Here is an 18,745-nt window from a genome sequence, read left to right as displayed (position 1 = left end):
AAATATTCTGTTGTTTTTATATTCACTTGTTGAAAGTAAACATTACTTGATCTAATTATTGTTACTGGTTAACTCCTTTTCAACTTAATTATTATGTAGTTGCTCTGTCAACTCCAGATTATGTAGTTATTTTGTAGTTTTTTTGTAGATAAATTGGAGAAGGCCAAGAACAACTATCGATGGATGCTAAAGATAATAAAACAATTATGTATTACATATATAGAAATCATTCACAAACCAATCAAGCTATGAAAGTATTAAATCAATACAGAATACTAATTAAACAAAATAATTTCAAACTAACTACATTAAGAGTTGAAGGTGCCTCAACTATTACACATCAAATATAATTCTGCTGAACTCATCAACAATTTTTATGAAAAATTCAGTTTACTACATAAAATTTTATTTCTTTTTGGGAGCATTCTTGCAAGATCTTTTGTTATGCCCTTCTAATCTGCAGTTGCCACATGAAACCTTGTACTTCTTTGAATTTACTTCATAATCATATGTTTTGTATCTTTGTTTTTTAGGTCTTCCTGGGTGTCTTTTCCCACCAGAAAGTGGATTTACAACTTCTTCAGTTATATGTTGTGGCACATTCTATTTGCTTTCATCAGGTAGGAGATTTACTGGTATTTCATAAGTACGGAAGAGGCTCTCCCTTGTGTAATAAGGAGAACAATATTGTTCATAAGACTCATCCATGTGCCTTAAAGCAGCCAAAGCATGTGGACAAGGAAGTTCATCAAGCTGGAATTGCCCAAAACTACATCTCTTGTTTTCAAGACAAACAATATAGCGCCTCACACCATCTAGTATTGTATGGATGTAATCTGTTGAAGCCCTCACCTACAATTACATTACAAACAAAAAATAATTCATATACGTTTAAATACAAAATATCTACAAATTATCTACATTCTCTTTTAATATTTTATTTTGATACAATAAATGATCAGATTTTACTCTAAGCTTGTGCGACAATGTTCTGTTGTCATCCAACTCTTTGTTGAATTTAAACCCAAGGTATGTGAATGTACCCTTTACTTTCAATAACTTTTCATTAGTCCAACGTTCAAGAAGAGTCCTCATATACTCTAATAGTTCTACTATCGGCAGCTCTCTTGTATCTTTTGTTACAGCATTCAACGACTCTGTAATGTTTGATGTCATAGTCCAAGTTCTGTTCACCGTATCATGTACTCGATACCATCTATGATAGAAAATATCGTATAAGTATGATTTAACACAGGGGTCAATCTCTTCAATCTTTGACATCCTTCATTAAATTCATCAAGCGTGTATGATCGTGCCATGGCAAAGTACAATTCGCTTACTTTAGATGACCCTTCTTGAACTTTGCCATTATATTTGTCCAAATATGCCACATGCAAGAATAATGTGGCATGTTGGGATAAACAATAGATGTTGCCTTCAAGATACTCTCATTGCAATCCGAAACAACACATATATTTGGTCTTTCACCATATGCATGTTTGAATTGCTCAAAAAACCACTTCCATGATGCGTCATTTTCTGAATCAACAACAGCATATGCCAATGGTAATATGGTACCTACATTATGTGGCAAAAAACAATTAATTGGCTGCATGAAAAATGCATAGGAAGACATATACATACAAACTACAACCTTTCAACAAGATATCTACAATAAATTTATAAGTACTACAAAAAACAGACAAGCTACAATATTTCTACAATATAACTACAATAAATCTACAATACCTGTTGCATCCATTGTACTAGTTATTAGCATTATTCTCATGTATGCTGACTTTAATGAATGTCCCATCAACTACTACAACTGGCCTACAATATTCTCAACCACTGATTGACGTACAAATCGCAACAAATGATTTACAAATAACTTGAAGAAGTAAAAATTTACAAATAAACAACCAAATAAAAAAATGATTTTTGACCATTCATATGTTCCTACCTTCTAGCACTAGATCTTTTCACCCTACATTGGAATTTGTTCATAACATAATAGTGTTTCATTGCACTTGCAATTGTTTGCTTGTCTTGGTATACTTGGCCTACTTCAATAACATTTGGTGTACTTTCTGTTATTATTATACTTTCATATTCCACTAGCACCGGAGATGTTGGAATATCAATTAACTTTAGTGTTCCAGATGAACCTGCAATAAAATAAAACTAAATACTATTATGAACTATTTTTTGTAGATATTTGTAGTTAATTTGTAGAAATATTGAAATTCTGAATTTCATATTGAGCTACAAATGATATGTAGTTTTATTGTAGAAATATTGTAGATAGAATGAAATTCAATACTAATATATATATATATATATATATATATATATATATATATATATATATACATGTAGTTTTTTTGTAGAAATATTGTAGATAATTTGTAGATAAGTAATATACAACCAAAATTGGATAGTAATGTAACAGAACAAACCTGCAACTGCGTTCGAATTGGTGATACTCAATTCCAAATTGAAATCACGTACTGTTATACATAGCGGATAGGTCCTAAGCTTTTGTTTTCCTTTTTCGTCTCCATGTATACACGAATACCCCTATCGTTCCTAATTTTCATTGGAGGACAATGTTCGTTGACAATGTATTTGGTTTCTATTATTTTTTCGGATGTATCTATCATTAGATGCTCTGCTATTGTAGAATTCAATAGGCTATAACTCGCATCCTCGCCGACTACAATTCCATCGACCTAAAAGTCTCTATATCTCACATAGCTATCCCAATTCACATTCAGTTGAAGCATAATTGGGATTTTCGACATAATTGCGGTTGTTATAGAAGAATAGTAGCTAATTTTGTCGCTTTTGAATTGTAAAATCAGAAAAACCAGTGAAATAGAGTATTGTCGTAAAAACAGAGTAGTGAATTTTGGAGAGAAACGGGCGAAATTTAATAGCGAGATTTGTGTTTGACAAAATCTGGAAGAATCTTTAATATCCCAACATTCACATGCCTATTAAAGGAATTGTACATCTAAGAGGATTCTATTTTTAATGAGTTGTTTATATTTTGTAGAAAATCTGTTAGCAGGGCAGGTAATTTACAAATTATGAACATTTTTCGTAATATAGTTTCCTATAATATAGGAATGAAAATTTCCCTTTCAAATATTATATGCCTAAAAGTAAATTAGAAGTTTCAACTAATTACCTTTACTTGGCCTCTTTTGAAATTTCATTTAGTTTAATGATGTAACTAAGACTTGAGAAATTAATCTACATTACATAGCTAGGTAACCTGTAAGATAATACGTTTGAGAGGTGCTCACTATCTTTCATGGAAGCAAAACTCCAGCCTTTATTCATGTCTTATGGAAATCGAAAAGTACCATTTATTCTTTACAAAATAAATTAATAAAAAGGAAGTAAAAAATAAATTAAAATAAAGGAAGTACAACCAAATAACAAAATAAGAAGCTTATTAAAATATTGTAACCAAACATTTTCTATATATATATAACTAAAACTTGTATTTGTTATACACCATATTCAGTATTATTTTTACACATAACAAACCATGACAGTATCAATACCATAATTTTTAATACATGAATAAACATGTAAAAAGACAGAACTGTCCTTTCAAAACATTTAATACATCAAGCCACATAATCAATAAGAAATAATTCCAGCATTATTTTTATTTTTTTTAGATTCCAGCATAACTAATCTTACCATTATTAATACAACCTATTCAATATTATTCTTATACATCCTACCAAATGACTCTAAAAATACTTTACCACTAAAGCTTTTCTCATTCTTCAACCAAATTACATTTAAAAAATGCTTCAGCAAGTCAAATATTGTCAAATCTAACAAATTTGATTGTATTTTTTAGGCTAACTAGGAATTAAAATCGTCTGTCTGAAAACGGGGAGGCTTAGGTTTTCTTGGAGGTCTTGGACCTCTTGATCTTTGTTCTGGCCTTAATACTGCTCCTTTCTCTTCTTCATCTCTTCCCTGTTATATTTTTGAAAAATAATCAATATATTCTTAAATCATACAAATTAGAAAAAAAATATATATATACTGCCTTGAAAAAGTTTGGGATCCAAATTGCAAGCTAGATGTAGCTAAATAGTTCTACAAGCATGAAAGACGAATATTTATATAGCGATCTCAAGTTAAAACGTTAAAACTATAATAACTAAATTCACTATAAATTTTATAGATATTTATATAGCCAAATAAATACATAATTTTTTTTGGTTGAAAAATAAATACATAATTACTTATAAGTTGAGTAGATTAAATAAATACACAAAATTCGAAAAGAAAGTTACCTCCTCATTTTCCAACCTTGATTTTTCATGCTCATCATTTCCTGGAGGATAATTTCATGGTCAAAATTATCAAAAATCATAAAATTCTTTAAGATAAAAGGTTTAATTCTACTAAAGACAGATGTGTGAAAGTGTCCACGAGGCCGAATATAAAGATGAAGAAGAAGAAGAAGAAAAATACGTAGACAAGAAGAGGTGATACCTTTACCACAGGAAATAAGGAATTTAACCAGATCCAGAAATTTGTTCTTGATATTTTGGAAGAAAGTCGCCATGGATTCTCTTTGGTTTCTTTCAATATAATGGTTCAGACGATGAGCTTTTATACCAGGGAAATTACCAGCTATGTCTATTTATAGGTAGTCCATTACAAAAATTGGCCAATTGATAAAATATTACTAATATTAACTAAATTAGACAATTAGTTATTTGTAGCAAAAGAATATCAAATTTTTGCTTTATTTTTGAGTGGGTGTTATTAGAATAGATAGGGCACAACTTAAGAAGCTTGAATCTCAGTTTTGGGATGATTTGATGAAGCTTTGAGGTGGTTTGAATTGAAAATTCGAAGTAAAACTCGAACATGAAAAAAAATGATGTGTATCACATTGTATATAATTTGTGTATCACATATGTATCATATTTGTATCTATTGCGTATCATATGTATATCCATGTATACCTGTGTGTGAGATACATGTGCGATACATGTTTGATACATGTGTTGCAGAAGACTTTTTTGAACTCGATTTAATTACGAATTTTGATACAAAACCAATCCAAATCACCTCCAATCTTCCTCAAATTTTGTATATTGACTTATCTATATATTTTCAATGAATTTCAACTATACCCATTGAAAAAGTTCCTTTTTTGTTTAGATTTGTATATATTTTTTTGTATTTCATCATCTTATTTGCTACCTCATCCATAAACTTCCTTTCCGTCTTGTATCTAGTGTTGCTAATCACGCTTCAAAATATGAAAGGTAATTTTTGCATGTGATTCTTTGAGAGAAAGAACCCTATTATTTGGTTTTTCAATATTTGTTGGCTAGTTTTGGTAAGTTTATAATTAATGGCTAGAGGTTGGTAAGTTGAGATCTATTTGGGACATTTGTGTAAGTTTCCCTTTATATAAACAATATTACTCGGCCCAAACAATATATATGACTGTTTTTAATATATTGCCGTTTTCAACATATATATTCATAATTTTTACCGAGGTTAACAGGGGCGATAACCCTTCTACTTTACACGTAGGTCCGCCTCAAACTCGGCCTTCCTTCTTTTCTCAAGTTTAACTGTTATACAATAATAGTGTAAAATTATATTTTACACTATGAGCTAAACTTAAAAATAAAATAAATAACTTGCTCCAACATGTTAAATTATATATGCATACAAATAATATTAAAAAAATTTACGCTCTCAGTATTGTTTAAGCTAAATCACTTTCCAAATTAAACTATGATTATATTAATCAATGATGGCTCAACCAGTCCAATAAAAAGTCGGTGTAATAATTTCTGCTTTTGATTATTTGTCGTATATATATGAACCTACTCAAAAGAGAATAGAGGATGTCCCCAGAATAATAAGAAGAAGATAGGTTGGTAGTAAAACTTTTTAATATTTGGGAATAAAAAAGCTTTCAACTTGGATACTGACCGAATTCTAAGTTATTTATTTAATGCAAATTGATTATTTGCTAGCTGATTACCACTATTAGCTGTCTGTTAGATATTTCATATGATTTTGATTGTTCATAGAAAATTTAGTATAAGTTTGTAAGTGATTTTTTGCTGACAAACCTTAAAGAGAAACTATTTCTCCTAAAACAATTTTACCAATACATAGATATGTACAGTACTTCACTCCAACGTTATCTGCATTCACTTAACCTGGGAACTTTCATTTTAAATATTACTTTCTTCTTTTTAATTTAGTTGTTGTTGTGCACGAAGTTGAAAAATATATTTTTAAAACTTGTAGTTTAAAACAAACCATGGATATTTGTGGGATTATAAATAATCTCTCTAAAGATGAAAAAAGAAGTTTAAAGCTAAATAATTTATAAATAAGAATGTATGATATTCTTTCTGGGAAAGACTAAAAAAATTATGTATATTTTGCTAGCGAATATAATTATTTTTGCCCGCTCGGCCAAATATGTAACTTGCTCTTATTCCTAAAAATAGCATGGGCTAGCCAGTTTTTGGAAAAATAGCCATCACTTTCCAAAGTCAATGAAAAATAGCTACTATTTTATGCGAAGATAAAATCTGGACAAAAATACCCTAGCTTAAACACGAAAAGTTCCAGCATAATATTCTGGATTATGAAGCTCCTACGTATAAACTTCCAGCATTTTATGTTGGAACTCCAGCACAATATGTTGGAATCTCATATGTGAAATACTGAAATTTTTCAGGATTTTAAGGGTGTTAGTTCAGATTTTATCTTTACATGAAAAACTAGCTAAATTTTGATTACTTTAGAAACTCTCATTATTTTTCAATACCAATTAAATGAGGCTACTTCTAAAAAAATTCACGCCTTATTCTGTTTTGGCCCATTGTGCCACTGACTGGTTGCAGTCACTGGATTCGGTTTCTACTAGGGGTGGTAAAAACAGCCAAACTCATTTGACCCGCCTAATCCGCGCAATATTTAATGGATTGGGCATGAAATATTTTTCCTAATGGGCTGATTTGGGCATAACTCATCTCAACCCATGATAAAAGCTAACCCAAAGTCAACCCATGAGGCAGCCCAAACTCAATCCATCACTATCCAAACTTCAATCCCTAAAATTTTGGACTCAACATTAATATTTGGATTAGTTACCTCCTGTAACAAAGATTGATACCTTATTTATTTTAAATAAATATTCTTTTAAAAAATTATATTTCATATCTACCTTTTGATTTTTTATAGCCAAATATCTATTTATGGTCGCCTCCTACCTTTAAGCCATAAAATAAGCTTTGTATTATTTTTTTCTCTCCGCTCAAATTTCTCCTATCACCTCAAATTTCTCATATCTCCTATCCCGTATCTATTCTCCCTTTCTCTCTCTCTCATCTTCCACCTTCATCTTACTACCAGAACTCTCCGGCAAAGCATCAGAATTAGAGTTTTCCAGCGAAGACTCTGCTTCAACCTCACCACCGCCGAAGACTCTGCTTCAACCTCACCACCGCTGAAAATTCTGCTTCAGAATTAGAGTTTTCTGGCGATCTAGGTCCAAGGTTTGAAGAATTACTTTCACAACTCCCGGTTAGCCAAAAAGATGTGGAACAACAAAAAGATGAATTGGCAATAATGGTGGAGTTTTTCCAGTTATGTGAAACGAAATAAAATCATAGGCAATAAACATGAATATGTCTCTAGTCATATCCTTGACATGATTTGGTGTGCTGGCACGAACTTGGTGTTTTCCTCGTACTAGCCTAGCCTAGGAAAGAAATTGGAAATTTCCCAGATTCTGTGGCGTTTCATGTCAGAATCGCGGCCCTCTCGACGACACGACATTAGGGTTGTTCTTGAATAAAGACGACAGAGTTTGGGGCTGAGCAACTTGAATTTTCTGTTAATATATATCAATGTATTTCAATGTATCTCGCTGTATTTCCATGTATTTCATTGTATTCATTGTCTTTTTTTTATTGTATTTCAATGTATCTCGCTGTATTTCCATGTATTTCATTGTATTCATTGTATTTCAATGTATCTCGTTGTATTCCATGTATTTCATTATATTCACTGTCTCGATGTATTCCATGAATGTATTCATATATTTTTTTAATTAATATAATTTATGTATTCAGATGTATATATGTATTCAAATTGCTCTGTTTTTATTGTATTTATCGGCTGAGAAAAATATTCAGCATATTTTCTCTGAAGATTGTTATTTTTTGGAGTATTTTTCGGTTGAGAATCTTTTTTATAACTGAAAATACAAATTTGTGTGTTATAATTGAGTTTATTGAGTTATATTATGAGTCTATTATGTTAATTGATTCACTTTCCATTTAAAAACATATGAATAGACCATGAATTGCGCTATTTACGTTACTGTATTCACAAATACATATCGTGAATACAGTCGAATACAATAATTTGTCTAGCTGTAATCCCTTGTTTCACGCTGTGAATACAGTCGAATACAAAAATCTGTTTAGCTGCAATTCTCTGTTTCACGCCTAGAAATGCTATTGTATTCATGAATACAGTAGCTTAAATACATCGAATACACTCTAAAAAACCTAAAAACATAGTTATATGAAGTAATATAGTAAATGGTAACTACAATTAGCTAATAACCACTAAAACATAGTGGTTTCTGAAAGTTTCTCTTAATATTTTCACCTATCTATACAACATTATAAACTTATTTACCCTTCCTATAGAGGTTATCGCTTAACTATATTAGCATATACAATTTATCATTTATATATAAAATAATATATTTGACTCCGATCTTACTCATTTAGGCTTCATTCTTCTCTATTTTTCTTCTCTACATTAATATTCTACTTCCTTCTTAATTATTTTTGGAGAAAGTGTTCTGTCATATGTCGAGATTATATGTATAATTGTATAAATTTCTAGTTAACAAGTTTCTAATGACTATCAAATAAATAAATATACCACTAGACTTTTCAAACTGCGACTAAATAGAACGTTAATTTATTACTTGTTATTAGATTTTAGATTGTTAAACTAGTTTGGGATTAGATATTAGTGTTAGCTTAATTATTTTTTGTTTTCTGAAAAATACAATAAAATGATAATTGCACCTTTTGGCAAATCATTTCTTTATGCAGTGAAAATAGACAGCGAACTTGGCAACCTTAATTCAAAATACGTATTCTATTTTACCATTAAAAAGCATGTTGAAAGCTTGCAGTTAAATGATTAGTATTACACCTTTTTATAGCTTAATTTTTGTTTTCCTTTTAAATTTAAAAGATTTGCGAGTATCTAACATGTGAAGTAAATAAGGATGCAAAATTACTGTGTAATCATAAAGAATGGGAAGTAAAAGTAGGGTCAAATTGAGCGGGTTGGGCTATGATCCATTGTTTAGCCCATCGTGGTCAAACTCATTTTAACCCAAGTGAATTTTGGACAGGGTTGGATAATGACTCATTAATGAGTTGTATTAGTTACCTTCTATAGCAAAGGTTGATAGCTTATTTATTTTAAATAAAAATAAATACCCTTTTAAAAAATTATATTCTATAGCTACCTATTGATTTTTATAGTCAAATATCTATTTATGGTCACCTCCTTAATTGATTCACTTTCTGTTTAAAAACAGCTGAATAGACCATGAATTGCGCTATTTACGTTATTGTATTCACAAATACATATCGTGAATACAGTCGAATACAGTAAATACAATAATTTGTCTAGCTGTAATCCCCTGTTTCACGCCGTGAATACAGTCGAATACAAAAATCTGTCTAGATGTAATCCCCTGTTTCGCGCCTAGAAATGCTATTGTATTCATGAATACAGTAGCTTAAATACATCGAATACACTCTAAAAACCTGAAAACATAACTATAGAAAGTAATATAGTAAATGGTAGCTACAACTAACTAATAACCATTAAAACATAGTGATTTCTGAAAGTTTCTCTAATTAGTTTAGCACATTTAAACCAGCTCAAACCCAGCACAAACAGCCCATTTGCCACCCCTAGTTTCTATTTATCTTAAAACCAATGTTGAAAATGAATCATGCTTTACATATACGTAATCAATAAAATATTTAACGCACGATCTTAGAAGAATGTTGAACAAATAATGCTGACAGTTGAGCATGTATGATAAACAACTAATAAAGACCTACAATATAATTTAAATAATTGATATCTACATATAAAAGTAGTAAATTACCCTCACTAATCATTTTTAGAGGGTTCCAATTAAACTTTAAACTAAACATTAAAGACCCAAAGATCATTGTATAATAACTGTTCGATCATATCCTTACAAAGAAAATACTCAATTCAGGTCCATCATTTGCATCTGGGCTCAACATGTATAGTGTTTCAGCATCTTTTGATTTAACCACACGTTCAAAATGTGCCCTCATATACGTCATCTCGCCGTCCGGTCCTTCCACGTCAGATTTTCCCGGCAACACGCCGGCGCCCATGGAAACCGGTTTGAGAATCTCCATCACATTGAGATCTTCTTCTGTAGCTTCTCTTTTCACACCATAGCCACTTTTTTTGCCATTACAATACATGCTCCATAATGGCTCTTCAAGAAGATTTATCTTCTCCTTTTTGTCTCTTTTTTCGCATTCTAAAGCAATCCTGACCTAACCAATTAGGAAACATATATAGGCGGATTTAGGATTTCAAGAAGATTGGTGCACTATTACAAAGAAGTGAATTCAAAATTTATATTTGACGAGTTTAACTTTTAGGTTCTTACCATGAACTCATTACCCTCTTGAATTATCGGTTCAAAATAAAAAAAATTGCTTGATTTCAATGTGGATTTGTAGATGAATAAACCAAATTAAAAAAAATACTTAATTAAAACACAAGAGTGGACATGCTCACAAATGCAAGATTTGAAACCCTGAGCTCCATTCTAGAAAAAAAAATTAGGATAGCCGTGAGATTTGACTGCTAATTTCAGCACTTAATAATCATTGCACTTAATATATATATATATAACGACTGCATTAAACTATAAATTGTCGCACCTTTGGCCCAAACTAGTACAAGTCAGTACTCTCACATTTTAATTTACTGCAGGTACCGCATATATAGGGAAGGAAATTAAGTTGCCAATTGTTTAGGTAAACGAAACTTAAAGGATGATGCTTTTGAAGATGTTTTCTATTATGATTCACCGTCCTCTTTATCAAAGAATATCATGTAAATAGTTTAAGTTATATATAATATCTTGCACTGTTAGGTCACTTTTATCAATTGTAGTACGTAATATATCTTATTTTCAAGTGCAAATTTCACATTTTAAGGAGGTTTAAGAGTAAGTTTATTTAAATGACCTGATAGTGTAACAAACTCATTACACTCTCGTCGAAATATATAACTTAAAACTCTCTTTACGCAATATGATGCAGATATTATATTAAAAAAAAATTATCCCATTTTATCTGCAACTATTATTATTTGGGGGAGTCAAACAGCTTTTTATTGGACTATAATTTTTTCAAACTTTCTTAAATATATCTGATTAGTAACTATGCTACCTTGTACTTGTACTTTTCATGTAATTTTCAAATAGGAAATTTTCATTTCAAAAACTTTTATGTACGATATTAAGGAATATAAAAAGGTTCCTGAACAAATGGCAAACAATTCCTCTTTAATTATCTAAAAACGTAATCATAGTCAACAACAACAACCCAGTACAATTCCACTAGTGAGGTCTAGGGAGAGTGTACGCAGACCTTACCCCTATCTTCATGAAAATTAAGAGACTATTTCCGGTAGACCCTTGGCTCGGAATGAAGAATCATATTCAAATTCACATAATAAATTAGGGCAGAATCCCTTCACATAAAATAGAAGGAAACAACAAAACAAAAGCTTACCATGCCAAGATTCATTTCCTTCTGCAAAACATTGGTCTGCAAAGCAAGTTCGACAACAACTGTAGGAAGAGTTCTAGGGTTTTCTTGAATAGAGATACTAACACGTCCTTTTCGATATCCAAACAACGTTCCTGTGATTCTTGAACCTGGAATTATACGGCTATTACTGTCCGGTAATCGGCCGCCGGGGAGAGAAGGAAGCTTGCATACAGGTGTAATAATGGGGAACGATCGGAAAACGTTTCGAAAAACACGAAAAACCCTAGTTCGATTTTTTTTCTTGGTAGAATTAGCTGGCTCAACGAGGGATAATTGCGGAATTGGGGGTGGAGGTGGAGTGTTTTTTGAAGAAAAAGACGAAGATGATGATGAGCTAGCTCTTGGTGTTGATTGTGAATCCTGATCCATTGCTGGTTTCGTTATTAGGGTAACCAGCAATGGATGAGGTAAATTACACAGAGAAGGAAGAAACCAAGATTAAAGATGTTGAATTTTGCATGTAATGGAGATTGGGATAGGGGTGGGAGGTGGGAGGGGAGAGGGGGTTGATTGTATTTTGATTTCTTGGTGTAGTTGTTTGGAAATGATATTTCTTTGTTTTTCTTCGGCTTGAGTTTAGTTCCTTAGTATTCGGAACCTAAAATTGTGGAACTAATTAACCAATACTATAATTACCTATTTACTTTAGATAAAAAAGAGTCGAAACTCATGTTATTAATAAACTATAATCAATATTTATTGTACTAATAATTTGATGTAAACACATCATACGAATAAGTATTTACTAGTTTAATCTAACACACAAAAATAGAGTACCATACCAAAAAAAAAAATGAAAAATTAGAATTCTGACTCCTTGGATAGGACTATAACGCTAAGATATTATATTAGGGAAGTTGTACTCTATATAATTTTTATTGAAGAAATTTACTCGAAAGTTCAATAACATGGACTTATAAAATATAATCATATGATGCTTTTAATCAATTAATATTTGTACAGACGTAGTATCACCTCGGATCCGTGGCGCAATGGTAGCGCGTCTGACTCCAGATCAGAAGGTTGCGTGTTCGATTCACGTCGGGTTCAATCCCCCGATCCAAATCGGATCCATTCTTTTGTTCCTCCCATTTTTCAAATACTTTTTTCCGCTTTTTCCAACAAATTTCCTCTGAATAAATGGACAAAATCTGACTCCAAAACAGCAACTTCACCATCTAACATTAATATAAAACTGCAAATTATGAGAATTTGCTCTTCAAAGCTAATTTGCACATTAATTTTAATTCAAGTATTTAGTACTGTAACTCTCTGTTAAAGGAGTGGCATAACGGTTAAAGAGTTGGAATAACAACATTTAGAAAAAGGGGGGCGAACGCAGCAAAAGTAGCACTAGATTAATTATTTCATCTTCCAGAGCTTTGTAGGGTGGGGTTGCCTATAAAACATATGCTAGTGGAACGTAGCAATAAATTAGTCAATGTGATAGCAAGTTAACTCGAATACTACAATTTGTAAAATAAAAAAAATAAATTAGTAACTTTTTTTATTGGTGTGCTGGTTGTTGTCCTTCCTTTTATATTTTCAAAGCCCAGGGATTACCGGGAATCCACCCGTGGAAGGAACTTCGGTGGTCGAAGGCGAAGTCTCACAGAATGAGATTTGGTCTACTGGAAACAACTTTTTCGTCTTCTTAAAGCTAGTGGTAAGGTCTACATATACACTATCCTCCCTAGATTGTTGTCGTTGGATTAGTAACTTTTGAAAGCGGTAGTATTGATTCAAAGATCATACCAAAATTTTGACCTATAAGTTCTTTGACTATTCTGGAAAATAGGGGCAAAAAAAGAAAAGGATATTCTTTTGATAGATTAAAGTATGATCCGACTTAACTACGAAATCATGGATCAGCTACCAAATCCATGAACTAGGGGAAGTTAACATAGACAAAAGTCTGAAGTATACATAGACAAAAGTCTGAAGTATATGAACGTAGCAAGAAGGAAATAACATTCAATTACAACCCATTGAACGACAACAGACATTTTACAAGAAATATGTATAAGGCAGATTTGATTTCCTTGGACCTAATGAGTTTGACTCTATGCCTTTGCCCTGGACGCGAAGAAGTTGACAATCATCCTGGAATACCGGGTGAGGGTGAAAAGCATTTGTAGAGCAGCACGACCTTTAGCGATTCCCTCCCTTAGGTCCCTCGCCTTTTTAGCTAAAGCTGGTCCTGTTGTCCTGGTCTCCGTTGGGACTAGTAGACCCTGCATGTTTGCTAATGAAGTAAAGATGAAGCGAAATTCATCACCTGAAAACATATTCAATGATCATAAAAGAGCAATGACAGCTAAATGTCCAATAACCTGATTGAGCCATGCTTGAAAACTGTCGCAATCTTTCCTCTGCCAAGCGGACAGCTCGAGTTGAGCTTCTAACGCCTTGTGTTAATCCTTGGCTGGAACGATCAAGATTACAATATCAGCATCATGTTTAAGGATAATTTCACAAATTAATGACATATAACTGAATAAGTACATATGTTTTGTACTAACCCGAGGTCACTGAGCTCCATAGTTAGGTCACTGATCTCCATACCAGAGAGTCGAACTGCAGCCATAGTGTCAGGAAGCTCCTCTCTAGTAACATCCATTAGCTTCTCTAGTGACTCTGCAGCTCGTCTAAAAGCCTAGAGTCAAAATTGAACATTAAGTTGTTGAGATATAGAAACATACACCACATCTGACTATACGATTCTTCTTGCAGATAAATTACACTTTCTTCTGCTTTCAGACTCAAGTCAACAATTCATTTCCTAGAAAGGCAAAAAGTTGACAACAGCCTTAAACTACTTCCAGAGTTCTACTGCATAGGTAATTCTTGCTCGCAGACCTCATAAGTAATTACTGGAAAAGTATAATGACAAGGAAGAATTTGTTGACACATACCAGAAGGGTTGGAATTGCAGAAAAAAACAGCCAGGTTGCAGATATTGCTGCCTGTCAAAGAATACAAAGTTGGCATATCAGAAGTTGGGGTTCCAAGTCAAATATCCACAGAGAAAAAATTAAACTGAAGTATCTCTACCACATGAATGTAGGTGAACTAATTGGCAACCTATCCCCAGTTATGACTTGATGAACACTTAGACCTCCATTTATGACAGTTGATGAAATACGCCATAATAGATAAAGTAAGCAAGTGTTTGAATCAGCCAGGCAAAGGGCAGCCCGGTGCACTAAGCTCCCGCTATGCGCAGGGTCCAGGGAATGGCCGAACCACAAGGGTTTATTGTACGCAACCTTACCCTGCATTTCTGCAAGAGGCTGTTTCACGGCTCGAACCCGTGACCTCCTGAATCATCCGGGAAGGGGAAAAAACAAAAAGAAAGAAAAGTGAAACATTACTCTTCAGCTAGGAAGGGAAAAAGGAAAACAAAAGAAAAGCCAAATATCACTCTTTCTTGAGCAAGGAGTGGGGCAACAGTAGCAAACGAATGTAGTCAATACGGTCCAAAAAATTTAGCTTTCGATTCAATTGTATCCCTATAACCAACTCATTTAATTGGATCCTTATTACAGAACTCATGCCGATTGGCTCATGGGACTCACCAATGCTCTAACTACCTCCCATCCTTCCCATCCAATATTTCCAAGAAGCCTGAGAAAGTAGAGACTTGCCTCTATGAGAGTATCCCCAACAGGCCGAGGAGTCAGCCACTTGGTTGCTTTCACAGTAACAGTAACTTGACCATCACAGCCATCCCTTTTTTATGTTTCATCTAATCCAAATACTTCTAACAAGACAATTGAACATGTTCTATCTCGGACTAGACTCATTTGTTTATTTACTTCACTTGTATTTTTTACACTATTCTATTTCATTAACATAAAAAATAATACTTCATTTATTTTTATTTATGTTACTCTATTTGATACCATCCTTTTTAGCTATTCAATCCCTGGCATGCCCTCATTGAACCTCGTTGTATCCCAAACATACCCGCGATTTCTCTGCCTAACCCCTCCTGTCACAAACACCTGCAATCTTCCCCCATCCCACAAAAACTTCTTTGGGAGAAAATTTCATTAGTTCATGTAAGGTACAACGATATGAAACTAAATTATCTTTCTAGAGCTCAAATCATTAATTTACATGTTCAGAGTAAAGCCAATTAATGGTGGCATCACAAGTGACTTCAGGAACCAAATCTGCAAATTACAGGCTTACAAGAGACCCACTCCAGTACTATTACATTTATATAAAACCAGGTAGTTATAGACCTATTAATCACAAAATACATTTTCCAATCTTCCTGAACATGGTTTGATTTAGCAAGTTAAGATTGTGATGGAAATCAGATACATCCACCTTTCTTTTAGATCAGTATCACCTTTTTTAATCTCATTAGGCTTCAATGGAAGGAGAAAAAAGAAGGAACAAAAAGGTTTTCACTTATGACGAGCTATGATTATGCACATTATTGGTACGTAACAAATTTAGGATCATATGACAGATTGTAAACATTATATATGCTAATTTAACATAATTTAAATGTTGCATGTCAAATTAAACAATGCAAAAAAAAAAAAATTGGGGATTAACGTCCCAACTTAGTCATTCATAATAGCCACTTTACTCGCTGCATAACTAGTAACTTCAAAAACAAAAGTACAATCTATGCGATCAAACCGCGACAAGCGAGCCATTTCCATTTCCATTGGTATAGCAGGAACTACATAAATTAAATTTTTGAAAATTGGAGTAAGGTGTTTGCTTTGTAAAGCTGATACTGTTCGCGCTTATTTAATTGGATCAGTCCTCCATGAACGGGAGAAAAGAGAAAGAAAGGCGAGAAAGCAATAGTATTTTACTGAGAGCTAACAAACAACAACTAAGTTTCAACCCAAAATAGTTGGGAGGAACTATACAAATCTTCCATATTCATTCTGTTCTATTGGACTTGCTTCATTCCAAAATTCCATGGTGTGTCTTTTAAGGCAAATTAGGAGTTTTCCAAAAGTAGATGTCATAATTTGGCTAGTTTACAACAGTCATCTACCTAAGCAACCCTACTCCTTTATGTGGAATTGGAACTGACAATGTGAGTCTCGATAATATGAATCTTACATAGATGTGAAGGTCACATAGGCAGGGTTTATCTTAAACACAAAAACAAAACAAGAAACAAGCACAATATGGCAGAAACCTAAGAAATCCGTGAGTAATTTCCTTATAACTTATTCTAGTCAAGTTATCCACAAGCCAATAGAGAGAAAATATGCACAACAGCTCGAATGTCGTAGGAATCGCTCAAAACTACACGAATGAACAATGTATGAGAATAACACTAATATACTTATCCACGCGCGCACACACACATAAATATATAGAGAAGCCAGAGGTTTCAAATTAAATGATTGAAAAACTTGCAGTCAATATTCAACTTATTTACATCTTCTCATACCCAAAGAATCACAGTTTCCAAAGATACAGCCTGTCCAACTCCTTTTTTTTCCTTGTGTTCAGTAAATCACTCAAAAAACGCTTGTAATATGACGCAGTTGGAGGTATATTTTAAACTCAAACACTGTTTATAGGTTTATCATCTGTTGTAATAAGCTATATCCATAACCTGTCATATTATAAAGGTGTTAAAGTAAATTACTCTCTTTATTTTAGAAATGGTGGTGTCAGGATCAGCTTGCGCGCAAATCTACTGTCCCACTCGACCTACTACCACCCACCCATACATATACTCGGTAACTCTATCTACCAAGGCTAAAATTACTCTCTTTTTTCTTTTCCTCATGTTTTGCTTATCAACAAAATCATTCCTTTCCCTAGTTTTTCTAAGCAGCCAAACAGACTTTAGCAATATTCCAATCTTCCCCCAAAAATGTTCCAATTTTTAGACAATAAATCTCCTATATTCGCATTAGCAAAATCTCCCCAAGTAATTAAAATAATAAATAAAGACAATAAAGCAAAATTCAGATGTGTTTATATGTTTATATGTAAGAGAGTGAAAGGAAAGAGTACATACAGCGCAGGCAATGAAATTGAGGATATGAATATGGCGATGAGTTAGAGTCCATTGAACCGCCGAGGAAGAAGAATATCCAAAGGTGGAATTCAGATGAGAGGTAACTAACGGCTCAGATGACGAAGCATTTTCCGATTGGACGGAGAGAGACGCCAATTGTCGTTGCGGCAATCGGATACTAAACCGCCGTCCGGAATCCAAGTTCCCGGCGACTCCTTGGTCGGAATTTGTGTTAAGCACCGGCGACGGTAGCTGCAACTTGAGCGTACTCAACATTTGTTTTTCTGTATTCACGCTCAGTGTGCGTAGCGTGTGAAAGGCTCGTCGCCATTTTCGATGTATGAGCTAAAGGACATTTGTGGCATTTCAAGGGTTGATAGGTCGCTTATATGCGACTTAATACCGATTACATTTTCCACTTAAAGCGTTTATATTTTATTATAAAGAAATATTAAAGTCACAAAATACATATAATTAATAATATGTAAAATCCCAGAAATAAAAAGTCATATATAAAATTTTATCTGCCCTGGTGTTCACACAAAAAATTATTTAGTACATTAAATCACAAATATATACATTAAAATGCGTCCTTTAACAAATTATGTTCACCAAGCCTATGTATTAGAGCAAATCTTTCCCCTTCAAATTTAAATGAGATTCCTAAGATGAGGCATGAATTTTTACAGGACATATTTTGATGTATACATCTGTGATTTAATGTAATGCATTTTTTTTGTTGTGTACATACCTACAAGGTTTTAGCAGCGAT

The 18,745-nt window shown here is 32.9% G+C and overlaps 3 protein-coding genes and 1 non-coding gene across 5 annotated transcripts; 1 reads left to right on the top strand and 3 right to left on the bottom strand.

Annotated features, from left to right (window-relative positions):
* Nucleotides 1-603: 603 nt before the first annotated feature.
* Nucleotides 604-1,762, bottom strand: LOC107774691 (uncharacterized). The gene is made up of 4 exons (XM_075224546.1): nt 1,750-1,762; nt 1,447-1,578; nt 970-1,157; nt 604-852 (listed from the first exon to the last, which is right to left on the bottom strand). The coding sequence occupies exons 1-4, from the start codon at nt 1,760-1,762 to the stop codon at nt 604-606; spliced, it is 582 nt and encodes a 193-aa protein (XP_075080647.1).
* Nucleotides 1,763-10,113: 8,351 nt separating this feature from the next.
* Nucleotides 10,114-12,397, bottom strand: LOC107801820 (protein MIZU-KUSSEI 1-like). Its single transcript, XM_016625211.2, has 2 exons — nt 11,922-12,397; nt 10,114-10,670 (listed from the first exon to the last, which is right to left on the bottom strand). The coding sequence occupies exons 1-2, from the start codon at nt 12,327-12,329 to the stop codon at nt 10,326-10,328; spliced, it is 753 nt and encodes a 250-aa protein (XP_016480697.2). The 5' UTR covers nt 12,330-12,397; the 3' UTR covers nt 10,114-10,325.
* A 541-nt stretch (nt 12,398-12,938) lies between these two features.
* On the top strand, nt 12,939-13,010 carry TRNAW-CCA (transfer RNA tryptophan (anticodon CCA)). Its single transcript has one exon. It is a non-coding gene; the product is annotated as a tRNA-Trp (tRNA).
* Nucleotides 13,011-13,812: 802 nt separating this feature from the next.
* Nucleotides 13,813-18,351, bottom strand: LOC107801821 (uncharacterized). 2 transcript variants are annotated; one of them, XM_016625212.2, is made up of 5 exons: nt 17,974-18,351; nt 14,876-14,926; nt 14,483-14,616; nt 14,294-14,385; nt 13,813-14,205 (listed from the first exon to the last, which is right to left on the bottom strand). In XM_016625212.2, exons 1-5 carry the CDS (start codon nt 18,247-18,249, stop codon nt 14,024-14,026), a joined length of 735 nt encoding a protein of 244 aa, XP_016480698.1. In that variant the 5' UTR covers nt 18,250-18,351; the 3' UTR covers nt 13,813-14,023. The 2 variants fall into 2 exon arrangements, with proteins under 2 accessions (XP_016480698.1, XP_016480699.1); XM_016625213.2 differs by having other exon boundaries at nt 13,813-14,194; nt 17,974-18,350.
* Between the last annotated feature and the right edge of the window lie 394 nt (nt 18,352-18,745).

This window comes from Nicotiana tabacum, chromosome 11 (assembly GCF_000715075.1).
Source record: "Nicotiana tabacum cultivar K326 chromosome 11, ASM71507v2, whole genome shotgun sequence".
NCBI classification, from domain to species: Eukaryota; Viridiplantae; Streptophyta; class Magnoliopsida; order Solanales; family Solanaceae; genus Nicotiana; species Nicotiana tabacum.
This window is presented reverse-complemented; position numbering and strand designations above follow the sequence as displayed.